Below are 11,871 nucleotides of genomic sequence, written 5' to 3' on the forward strand. Positions count from 1 at the left end.
TCCATCCCTCTCCCTTCCTCTCTCCCTAAAATCAATAAAAACATACGTTAAAAAAAAAAAGATTGTTGTATAGTTTTCTCTGTAATGGTCTTCACATATCCCATTATAATTATCCCTAAATATTTCATGTTTCTTGATACTATTGTTAATTTACTTTTTCTTTTAAATTTCAATTTCTAGTTGACTCTTCACCAATATGCCTTTTTAAATAAAGTTTTCCAGCTGATTTCTAATGGTCAGCCAGGTTTGAGAGCTCCTAACTCAATGTTGGATGAGGTAGGGCAGGATAAGTATATTTTTCCTATTCCTAGTTATCGCTGACCTAACTTCTGTGTGAAGATCCTTTGGCAGTGTAGTGTTACCCCTGCAGTCTGATAGCCATTTCATCATTTTTACAGAAGATTGCGTATTAACAAAATCAGTTATGGTTGACTCCTGGCTATAAGGGATTTGTCGTGTTTGACATTCCAACGCCTAGTACAGTAGTGGTCACCTACTTGGCACATAGTAACTGTTTAGTAAATGACAGTTCAAGTGTGTCACCTCAGGGAAGTAATTTCTTTTTTCAGGGCCTCAGTTCCCTCATGGTAAAATGGAGGTAACTGTGCTACATAAATCACTTGGCTGCTGAAATTCTCAAATAAATGGGGAAATTTTTGTAAACAGTCCAATACTACACAATAAAGTATCATGATTAACTTCCATTAGCTTTCCAGTGTTTCAGAGGCTCATCTTATTTATTGTTTTACGTCAGGCATTCAGTAAGGTCCTACAAATAAAGGCGTGGGAAGAAGAGGACTAACAGGTATACTAATAAATGCTTGGCACACCCATCAAAAACATCAAGGTGAGAAGGAGACTTCCTTAAAGTGACAAGGAAAAATCCTGAAAACCAAGACAACTTGAACAGTACAGTCTAGCAGAATCTGCATTTAACTTTTACTCATAAAAGCACACATGGCAAATAAAGGCACATAACCAAAATATATCCCGAAGAAGTTAACAGGAACTTAATTCACCTCTAAGCCATCTGGGAAGGGATTTGTGAGAAACGTTCTATGAGGCATAATTAGATCTTATGACTTTGGGTGTGGGAGGGAAACAGTACATCAAGTGATATTACAGAGCACATGGCCAACAAAGAGACAGAGCCTTATGCTGTCTGTAGCTCGCCTCTAAAAAGAAGTGCCTGTTTTTTCTGCCAAAAATGTTTTTTTTTCCATCTGACCCATATAACAGGGGACTCTTTTCTATTTTTCCTACTCTTCATTCCTACGCAGTCGCTTCTTCTTTCCAAGAATTCTATTCCACCAAGAGCTACCCAGTCCCTTTTCTTTCCCAATCAAATCCTAAACTTGCAAACTTGAAATTGTTCAACTCTTCCTTTTTACTATTTTACTAAAATGGACCTCTGTTTTTCTAAAATGAAAGCATTGTTTGTGCTTTCATACAACAACCAAATTCTAGGAAAGATTTGTGAAAGCTGTCTTCATAATTCTCTTCAGATTAAATATTAAAAACAAAAGCAGTTAATTTAGCTACTTGAACTGGTCAACGTGCAACAGCACCTCCCAATTTCTCATTTATTTATTTATTATTTTTTTTAGATATATTTATTGATTTTAGAGAGGAAGAGAGAGGGACAGAGAGAAACATCAATGATGAGAGAGAATCATTGATGGGCTGCCTCCTGCATGCCCCACACTGGGGATCAAGCCCACAACCCGGGCATGTACCCTGACCGGGAATCAAACCGTGACCTCCTGGTTCATAGGTCAAAGCTCAACCACTGAGCCATGTCGGCAGGGACCAATTTCTCATTTATGTCTTATGTGTTTTCATTAGCACCAAAAGCTGAAAGGAAACACAAAATGTGCATATTACTCTTCACATACTTTTTAAAAAAAATATGTTTTTATTGATTTTTTTAGAAAGAGAGGAAGGGAGAGGGAGGAACATTGATTGGTTGCCTGCTGCACGCCTCCTACTGGGGATCAAGCCTGCAACCCTGTGACCTCTCGATGCATGGGATATGCTTAACCAATTGAGCCACACCAGCCAGGGCATCTTTCACACCCTTTCCAGAGAAAGAGACCACTTGCAACTAACTACAAAAATGGCCTGCTGCCTTACTTATGGCATTATCATTAGCACAAATATTAGGAAGTTCAAAAGACATTGTGCTCACCTCCAATTACTATGTAATTCTATGTAAGTTAATGGGTATGAAACAAACAATAACAAAAGACATTAAAGGCAGCAGAGAACTGGAACTTCGAGACAAGGGAACACTGTTTAAACGTGTGGTGCACCCCTTGTGCCCTGCTGGCCACCGAAAGCACCTTCCTCATTCTAGAAACTTGATCTGCCACCTTCAAAGATTTATTTGGCTTTTGAGCCACTAGCCCTGTGGTGCAAGTTAGCTTTTCCTGGGAAAGATGGGTAAATCCTCCTAAATTACAGCAGTTGCTTAATTCCTTCAGTTTGTCTGGTTATCAGAGTCCTCAAATCGAAACAAATGAGGAGACTGTAAGTCTTGAACTAAGTCTTCGCTAATTTTTTAAAAAAATATTTTATTGATTTTTTACAGAGAGGAAGGGAGAGGGACAGAGTTAGATACATCGATCAGCTGCCTCCTGCACGCCCCCTACTGGGGATGTGCCCGCAGCCAAGGTACATGCCCTTGACAGGAATCCAACCTGGGACCCTTGAGTCCGCAGGCGGACACTCTGCCAAACCGGTCAGGGCAGTCTTTGTTAATTTCTATCTGGCTGATGTGGAGAACATCAGCTTGTTTTAGTTTTATTAATGTTTACCCATAAATGTTTTCCCATTGAATTTTAGAGAGCGTGGAAGGGAGGGGGAGAGACAGAGAAACATCAATGTAAGAGAGACACATAGATTGACTGCCTCCCACAGGTGCCCCAACCAGAGCCAGGGATTGAGCCCGCAACCTTAGTACATGCCCTTGACCAGAATCCAACCCGGGACCCTTCAGTCCATGGGCAGAGGCTCTATTCATGAACCAAACCGGCTTGGGCACATGAGCTTTAATTATCACTCAGCAGTTAAGTTCCCACACATTGTCCTTCCGCACAGAGCAACAATACTGCTGCCAGGCAAAAAGAGTATCATGGTAGAGGAAATATCAGTGCTGACATCACAGAAGAGGCACGAAATTGCGCCTGAAGAATATTAAGCTCTCGATTACTCAGGTTTCTCAACTTCTGTGTAAAAATGTCCAGATGTTATTAAATACTAAAGCACAGAACTAGAAATGAAAAGTTCTGGACCGCAGCCCTCCCGGATCAACTGCAAACTCCATCTCTCACATGCTTCACCTGTGTCAGAAAGCTATTTTGAGAAATGAGATTTCCCGGAAGAATTCAGTGCAAAGTAAAATATTCTTATTCGGGGCAGCTGTGGTGAAGTGGAAGGACCAGGAAATTTGCCGCAAGACATACTTGGGTTCAGATGCTGCCTGTGCCCCTAGAGCTGTTTGCTTGTGTGGTGGGCATCATCATCTAGGGCCTCAGCTCCGTCCTCTGCCAAGTGAGGGCTGTGATATAGGGTCGTGAGGATTAAAAAGCACTGCCTTGCCCTTGCCGCTTTGGCTCGGTGGATAGAGCTTCGTCCACCTGCCTACTGAAGGGTCCTGGGTTCGATTCCAGGCAAGGGCATGGTGCTCGAACCAACAGATGTGTTTCTCTCACATTGATGTTTCTCCGTCTTTCCCTCTCTCTTCCACGCTCTCTAGAAATCCATGGAAAAATATCCTCGGATGAGGATTAAAAACAAAAAAACAACATACTGTCATGAAAAACCACCTGGCACATTCTGCATTGCAGTGAATGTAGTGCCCCATAAAAAAAATAAATAAATAAAGGCTCATTTTTTATTTTCCTGCAAAAATAGAACTTGCCCTTTTCAGCTCTGGCCTTAAGTCCTATGCAAAGATTCTAGAACTCAGTTTGCACAAGAGCTTTTCAAAGATAAGTATTTAGGAGCACAATCACATTATTCAGAAAATATTATGTTTCAGAACTGTAAGTAGTGTCTTAACGCTCCAAACAAAACCAAGAGTGCGCCTAACCTCACGGGAAAAGCACGTGATTATCAGCCTGGCACAGTTAGTGCTATTCACAGCGTGTATGTTAACAAACCACGAATTACTTATAAAACCCATTCAGCCAAGCACATGACCTACGATCTAAAGCCCGATCTGAGTCCGCTTTTCCTGTCCAACTCCGTCGAGCTCACCAATTAGAAAAGCATCCCCACTGGGAAGTAAAAACCCTGCGCGGTCCGCGGGGCCGTCGGTCGCAGAGCCCTCGGTTCTGCACGCCCGACGGTCCCGCGGCTCAGCCACGCCACTCGGGAGCCCAGAGGTGCTTTCAAGTGTCAAATGAAACCCACAAACATGGCTGCTCCCCTCCCCGAGGGGGACAGGAATGTGTGTGAACAAGAGAGTTACGCATCTCTTCCCACTTCCACAGCCGGAGTGAGGACGCCTCCTTCGCAAAGGGAATGTCCTTCTGCACGAAGGACCCTGACCCCTTCCTGCGGGTTCCGAACGCGCCGCCTCGGCTGCGGGGCGCACAGACCTGGGGTGGACCTCGACCTTGCAAGAAATGCAAAGGCCCCTTGGGGTGCAGAAGGGAGGCGCCCCGACCTTACCCACGCTGGCGTTCCCGACGGTCTCGGCGCCACCAGCCACCCCGGGCTGCGATGCCAGCGCCGCCAGCGCCATCAGCCGAAGGAGCCCCCTAGCCGCCCGGGCCCGGCGCCGCCAGAGCCGATGTCGACGTCGGAGAGCGGCGCGCTCGGGGCCCCGGGGCCTCGCCCTCGCCACCCGAGGCCGCTCGCGCTCGGCGCCATCGCCCGCCAGGTGCTCGCGCTGCACCCCAGCCAGGGCCGCGGGGCTGGCCAGCAACCACGGCCGCACTCGCCCGCCGCAGCCAGAGGTTCTCTCCGAAGGCGATCGCCCCCCGCCGCCGGGCACCGCGTCTCCGCCCCGCCCCTTGACGTCACCGCTCCGTAGCCCCGGGCGGGGGCGACGGAGGGAGGTTTCCAGGGAGGGAGTGCGCCCCCGAGTGGCGCGAGGGGGCCTCGCAGCCGGCGGCGTTCCCAGGATCTCTGCTCAGGGCTAGGGGAGACCCCAGGAAGTTATGTGGTGTAAGCTGCACTTCTCCCTTTTTTATCTCTCCCATTTACGAAAACCACCGTTACAGTCCAAATAACTGTGTTGCGGCCTAACGTTTCGAGGCTCCTGTCCCCGACCTTAACGGTCTTTTGCAAAAAGAAAATGAAAAGGAGGAATCGGGTGCTCAAACGCAAAAATAATTCCTCCTTCCCCAGCCCCTCCCCCCTTGCAATCGCCTTAGCGACGCAGGCCGATGTCAGTATAAAACTGAGGGGGTCATGCTGCTTCTGTAGCGGTTACTGCGCTGGTAATGAGCACCGTATTTTAAAATAAAGTTCCGTTTTCTCTAAGCAAAATATCCTCGAAGACTCAAGACCTTCATCTGAACTTCCTCTCGCAGATCTCATACCTGAGTGGTGCTGTTTAAAGGGCAGGAGTCCATGTGACAGGTGGCTCGCGTGTGGAACTGGATTTACAGACAAAATTATTTGGGGAAGATTGCCCTGCTTTCCTTTTCCTGCCGCTAAAAATTTTCATTTATATATTTTAATGAGCAACTATCTTGAAAATTACATATGTATGTACTTAATCCACCACTAAGCTAAAACTCTGTAGCAAACGCCATATGTTCTCTATCTGCCTGATCTAAATTTTCACACCTTGGTTGCACTGTTTATTCCCTAGGATATTTGTTCACTCTCCCACATGCCCCCCCTCCCCCTCCTGTAACTGTCAGAAGATGGAATCCCAGGAAGATGACAGGAGCTAAGGGTAGCATTTGAACCAGCGATGGATTACACAATAAATTGTGTTCCGACAGTGGGGAGAGAGGCTTAAAACTCCCACACTGTCAAAATTCAATCCCAAAGTAATAAATAAAATCATAACAGCTACAAGAAATACGTTTGTTTGTTTGTTTGTTTGTTTTAAGAAAACTGATCTCAGAATGGTTTCTCTCTTTTTTTAATTTTAAGAATTTATTTAAGCAAAATCATTTGGAATCTGGGAGGGTTCAGGGGAGGAACTTTGTAAACAAAAAAGCGAAGAAGGAAACCATAAGAGAAAGATTGGTAGGTCTGGCTATTTAAAAATTTAAATTTCATGAAAGTTAAAAAAAAACCCCACCCTAAACAATATGTAAAGTCAAGCTGACAAAAAAAAGATAAAAATTAGCAAAGGACATGAATAGCAAATTTCACACACAAAGAAAGAAATATAAGTGGCTAATAAAAACATGGAAAAAAGTTCAAATTCACTAGTAAAAAAAAAATCAAATTAAGGAAATAAGCTGTAAATATTTTAAAAGAATGAGAACATTCAGTGCGAATGAAAGAGCTGAGAAGTAGACATTCTACCATAGGACTAGAAGGAGTGAAACTTGAAACAAGTTTTTATAGCATAATCTGCATCAAAAATCTTTAAAATATTCATAGCTTTGATATAATTCCACTTTTAGATTTAAGCCTATAAATATGTACCAAAAATTAGATGTTTAAAATTAGTGTACAAAACTATTCATTAAGATGTTATTTACAGCAGGAAAAAACAAAACAAAAACCACCTAAATGCCCAACAATAAGGAATTAATTAAATAACCTGTGATACATGCATATAATAAAATACTGTGTAGCCCTTCAAAAATCATGTTTTAAAGGCAACTGATTGGGAAGTGTTTATGAAAAGGCAGGTTACAAAGTAATAAATATATACAGTTATAAGCCTTATTTGTTTTCCTTTAAATGTGCATTCATGCTTACATTCATTAAAGAGAGGTTGAAAAATATGTCAAAATGTTAAAAATTGTAAAGGTGATTGGATTAAGAATTATTTTCTTTGCATATGTCTGTTCTTTGTAAAAAAATTTACTTAGAACATGTATTGCTTTTGAATAAGAAAGTATTATTTTTGAGAAGCTATGTATAGTTTTAAAAGTTTTCTTGTAAAAGCATTCAGGATAACAGCCCATTTTCCTGAGTATTACACCATATAGCTCTCCATATAGTATTTCATCATATAGCTCTGTCTATCTGTTTGGGTTCTGCTGCAACTAAACTCAAACTCTTCTATGTTGGCCACACTGCATTAACTGCAGTTCCCTGAACTAACCCTACTCTCTCTCTTCTATTCCTCTGCATTGCAGTGCCCCATGCCTGCAGAGGATAGCTGATGACAGATACATATCAACAATAATAAGAGGGTCTCATTATCTTGGCTCTGAAATACTGTGACAGCTTGGCAGGATGATTGCTGGGGCCCCTTACTCAGTTCCAGTGGAGACCTGAGCAAATGGGCTCAGCAGCTTGGCAGATGAGTTTGTTATTTCTATGAATTTAAAGGAAACTTGAAAACTGAGAAGATTCCCTAATCCAAGATATACTAGTAGATAACTAGAGTCTTAAAATCTGCTTAAGGGCTAGAAAAGAGAGGAAGGAAGGAAAGAAGGAAGGGAGGGAAGGAGGGAGGGAGGGAGGGAGGAGTGGGAACTCAAGACATCTTGGACAGAGATGACAGCAGGGATCCAGGGGTAAGGCAGGAGAAGACCGCTATGAAACTTGACCATTTAGCCTGTTCCACTCTATTCACTCTGTATTTTTAAACTCATGTTCTTCTTGTGGGTAGCAACTTACATTACTTTGTTTTTATTAAATTCAATGAATGTTTATTTCGTAACTGTTATATGGAAATCATTATGCTGGGCAGTTCATTCATTCAGCCTGTAAATATACTATTCAGTGGTTTCTATGTGCCAGGCTACAAGCTTGGTGCTAGTTATTGGAAATATGGAAACAATTAAAATATGTTACCTGCCCCCAAGTATTTCATGGTGCTGAGTGAATCAGAGTAATGCATGACTTACACCTCAGTACACTAAGTGCAATAATAGATGTACTAGAAGGAACAATTGTGATAAAGATTGGGAGCAATTAACTAGAGTTTGAGAGAAAGTCTTACAAAGAAGGAAATATTTAAAATACAGTTTGAAAGTTGAGTGACCAGTCAACAAAGGGACAAAATGGAGGTAAGGATGGAAGTGTGGGCATTTCATACAAGGAAGAGGGAATTATATGTGTCTTATACAGTGTGCCCAGAAGTGTGAAACGGTAGAGCATAGTTAGGGATTGCAAGGAGTCTAAGGAAATAGGCAAACACCAAGCATATGCTTATTTTTGTATTTCAGCCAAAAGACAGTGACCCTGGAAAAGCAGTCAGAGGTGGCTGGACATGAACCTGAGGTCTCTGTGGAGCTACTGAAAGCCTGCTAGGAAGATATTGAATGGCAGAACAAAAGCTGTGTCATAACATGAGTGGTCTTGAAATGGCTGCTCTACCCCAGGCACTTCAGTCCTTTTCAATCAGGTTACAAAACTTAGTATGCTCCTTTAGTGGGTTTTCTCATTTATCCCTCTATATCCAAGCAGTCATCAATCCACGTTAATTTTTCCTTCAAAAAGTAGCCTTTCTTGCCCAGCCGGTGTGGCTCAGTGGTTGAGTATCAACCTATGAACCTGGAGGTCATGGTTCAGTTCCCAGTCAGGGCACATGCCTGGGTTGCGGGCTCAATCCCAGTAGGGGACATGCAGGAGGCAGCTGATCAATGGCTCTCTCTCATCATTGATGTTTCTGTATCTCTCTCCCTCTCCCTTCCTCTCTGAAATCAATAAAGATATATATTTTTTTGAATAGCCCTTCTTCTCTTATCAGGGTCAACACCTACACATTCTTGGATAACTGCAAAACCCTCCTGGTGAGTCTAGCTTATCTGTGTTTGCAAACCTAGCACCCAACATACTTCCTGGCACATGGCAGGCAATCAATAAATAAGGTACACGCTCAACTGGGGATGGGAGGAAAACATCACCAATTACCTCAAATTACAGGTAAAACAAATTGGAGTTATCTCTCATTAATTCCAGTATGGGGGCATGTGCCTCACCAAAGGTTCTGAATAAGGTCCCAACAGGGACCTAATATTATTAATACTAGGGGCCCAGGGCACAAATTTGTGCACCTTGAAAGGAACTGTGAGCCGTGGGGCTATGGTAGGCACAGGGGCAGGTCTCGGCCCATCCTCCATACCCCTACCCGGCCCCTCCCTCTGCAGCCTCCAGTCCCCTGTCTGCCGGCAGCCCCTCTACCACCGCTGCTCCCATGCACTGCTGGTGGGGAGCTATTGGGGTTGGCACCAGCAGCAGGTGCAAGTGGGGCCAGCGCCATTAGCAGGTGTAAGCTGCGGCTGCTGCCCTGATTGCCCCTTAGGAGCAGGAGGAGGTAGAGAAGCTCCCAACGGCAATCAGGGCTGGCAGCCACCACTCATACCCGCTGATGGTGCCAAGCGATTGGGACTGGCCTGGGCACCGGCAGCAGGTGCCAGCGGGGCCAGTGCTGGCAGCAGGTGCGAGTGCCAGGTAGGACCAAGGTTCACAGGAACAAAGACTCTTCAGTAACCACCAGAGGCTCACCCTGATGACAGCAACAGGCCACCTCCTCCACCATCCTGCCATGGCTGACGCCCACCATCTCCCACACACGCTCCCTGGTGGTCAGTGCATGTCATAGTGACCGGTTGTTTGGTTGTCCCACCAATCGGTCTATTTGCATATTAGCCTTTTATTATATAGGATTATTTGGGAGTGGGAGAGGAGGTGAAGCAGAAGTGGAGCTTCCCAGTTAGCTTCCTAGTTTAGGGTCCTAGTAGATCCAAAACTAAATTCTCCATGGACAGTTTCCCTCATTTTCTCCCTATCCCCGGAGGATAATCGGAGATAGCCTGAGAAAGAGTGAGTCTGTTTCAAGTCCACAAACCAGTCATTGGCTGATTCCAGGCAATTTTCTTTCCCACTATCCCCAGGCTAACTTCCCTTAATACCAAGTTTATACTATCACTCGTCCCCCTTAAACTCCCAAAAGATCCCGACTCTAAGTCTAAATTGCACAGTTCATCTTTTAAGAAATTGAACCTACCTTTCCTGTGCCTGTCGATTATTTTCCAGGAACCTCTCTCTTCCGACTACACCCTGTAAACCTCCACTCTCCTCTCCACTTCCCTCAATCACACAAACAAGAGATGGGTATTAGTTGCTACACTCACATCTTACCCCCTAACTCCAAATGCTCTTCTCACTTCTGTGAATGGAGACCTTCCTTCTCTGTACTCTTCCAACACAGGCAATACAGCTCACTCTGTACTTAATTGTTTCAGTCAGTTTCCCCAGCACACACTCAGAATTAAAGCACACACCCAGTCTCCACTCGGATAAAGGCCTTTCTCAAAAACAATAGAGGAGGCACCTAATCCAGCCATTCCGGATATTTCGGTGATTTTTAATTTGTATTTATTGAGGTCTAAGTCGGTATTGTGACTCCCAAGTATTCTTGAGTTGCTTGCTGTGTATGTTTTGTGGTTCATCTAGAAAGCAAAAGCAACGTAAAATAAATACTCAAGTAGAGGTTTAAAAAGGAATACATGGGTTGGGCTGGCATGGCTCAGTGGTTGAGCTTTGACCTATGAACCTGGGGTTGTGGGCTCGTTCCCCAGTGGGAGGCAGCGGATCAACGATTCGCTCTCATCATTGATGTTTCTGTCTCTCTCCCCATCTCCTTTCCTCTCTGAAATGAATATCTATCTATCTATCTATCTATCTATCTATCTATCTATCTATATACACACTAGGGGCCCGGTGCACGAAATTCGTGCACTGGGTGTGTGTGTGTGGGGGGGGGGGGAGTGTCCCTCAGCCCAGCCTGCCCCCTCTCACATACTGGGAGCCCTCAGGCATTGACCCCCATCACCCTCCAATCACAGGATCAGCCCCTTGCCCAGGCCTGACGCCTCTGGCCTAGGCGTCCGGCCAGGGCAGCGGGGACCTGCAGTGGCAGGGGGGGGGGGGCGCCGCGATTGCGCGGGCTCCGCCCCTGCCCCTGCAGGAAGCCTCTGGCTGAGGCATCCGGCCTGGGCAGCGGGGACCCGCAGCTGCAGCGGCCCCGCGATCGTGGGCTCCGCTTTAGGCCCAGGCAAGGGACCCCTAGCTCCTGGGACTGCCAGCTTCGACCGTGCCCAGCTCCCATCGCTGGCTCCACCCCTACTTCCTGCTATCACTGGCCAGGGCGGCAAAGGCGCCTGATTCTCCGATCATGGCTGGAGGGCAGGGCAAAGGCGGCCCCAGCTCTTAGCTCCCCCCTGGGTTTCCGATCACTGTCAGTGGCAGGGGGCTTCTTCCTGCTTTCCCTTTCGCCTCCCTGCATTGTGCCTACATATGCAAATTAACCACCATCTTGTTGGCAGTTAACTGCCAATCATAGTTGGCAGTTAATTTGCATATAGCCCTGATTAGCCAATGAAAAGGGTATCGTCGTACGCCAATTACCATTTTTCTCTTTTATTAGTTTTGATATATATGTATATATATACATAAATATATAGATAGATAGATAGATAGATAAAAGGAATAGGTGGGAGGGTAGGGAAAATTAAGGTTTAAAAACCGCAGGACCTAATCTCCGTAAAGTGTTTACTACCTAGAAGCCTGGAAAACAGTAGAGTATGTTAGCTCCCAAAGCCAGAGGGCCCCAGACAGCCCCCAAGTTATTGCAAATAGACGCAGCGGAGGCCTTTCCCGGATGGAACTGGTCTAAGTGATGTGAGTAATAAGCCTCAGCCAAGTCCTACCTGTCAAGTTGTGCTCGACTCCACCCCTCCCGAGAACGCGGCCCTGTGATTGGCCACGACG

The 11,871-nt window shown here is 45.2% G+C and overlaps 1 protein-coding gene across 1 annotated transcript in view; it reads right to left on the minus strand.

The window, feature by feature from the left end:
- Window positions 1-7,993, minus strand: part of TM7SF3 (transmembrane 7 superfamily member 3) — a 29,304-nt gene extending 21,311 nt beyond the window's left edge. The window contains exons 1-2 of the mRNA XM_059681133.1: window positions 7,948-7,993; window positions 4,678-5,136 (exon numbers count right to left, since the gene is read on the minus strand). Of these exons, the coding sequence (XP_059537116.1) occupies window positions 4,678-5,136; window positions 7,948-7,993 (505 nt within the window). The remainder of the gene's footprint in view (window positions 1-4,677; window positions 5,137-7,947) is intronic.
- Window positions 7,994-11,871: the final 3,878 nt, after the last annotated feature.

This window comes from Myotis daubentonii, chromosome 2, assembly GCF_963259705.1.
Source record: "Myotis daubentonii chromosome 2, mMyoDau2.1, whole genome shotgun sequence".
In the NCBI taxonomy this organism is placed as follows: Eukaryota; Metazoa; Chordata; class Mammalia; order Chiroptera; family Vespertilionidae; genus Myotis; species Myotis daubentonii.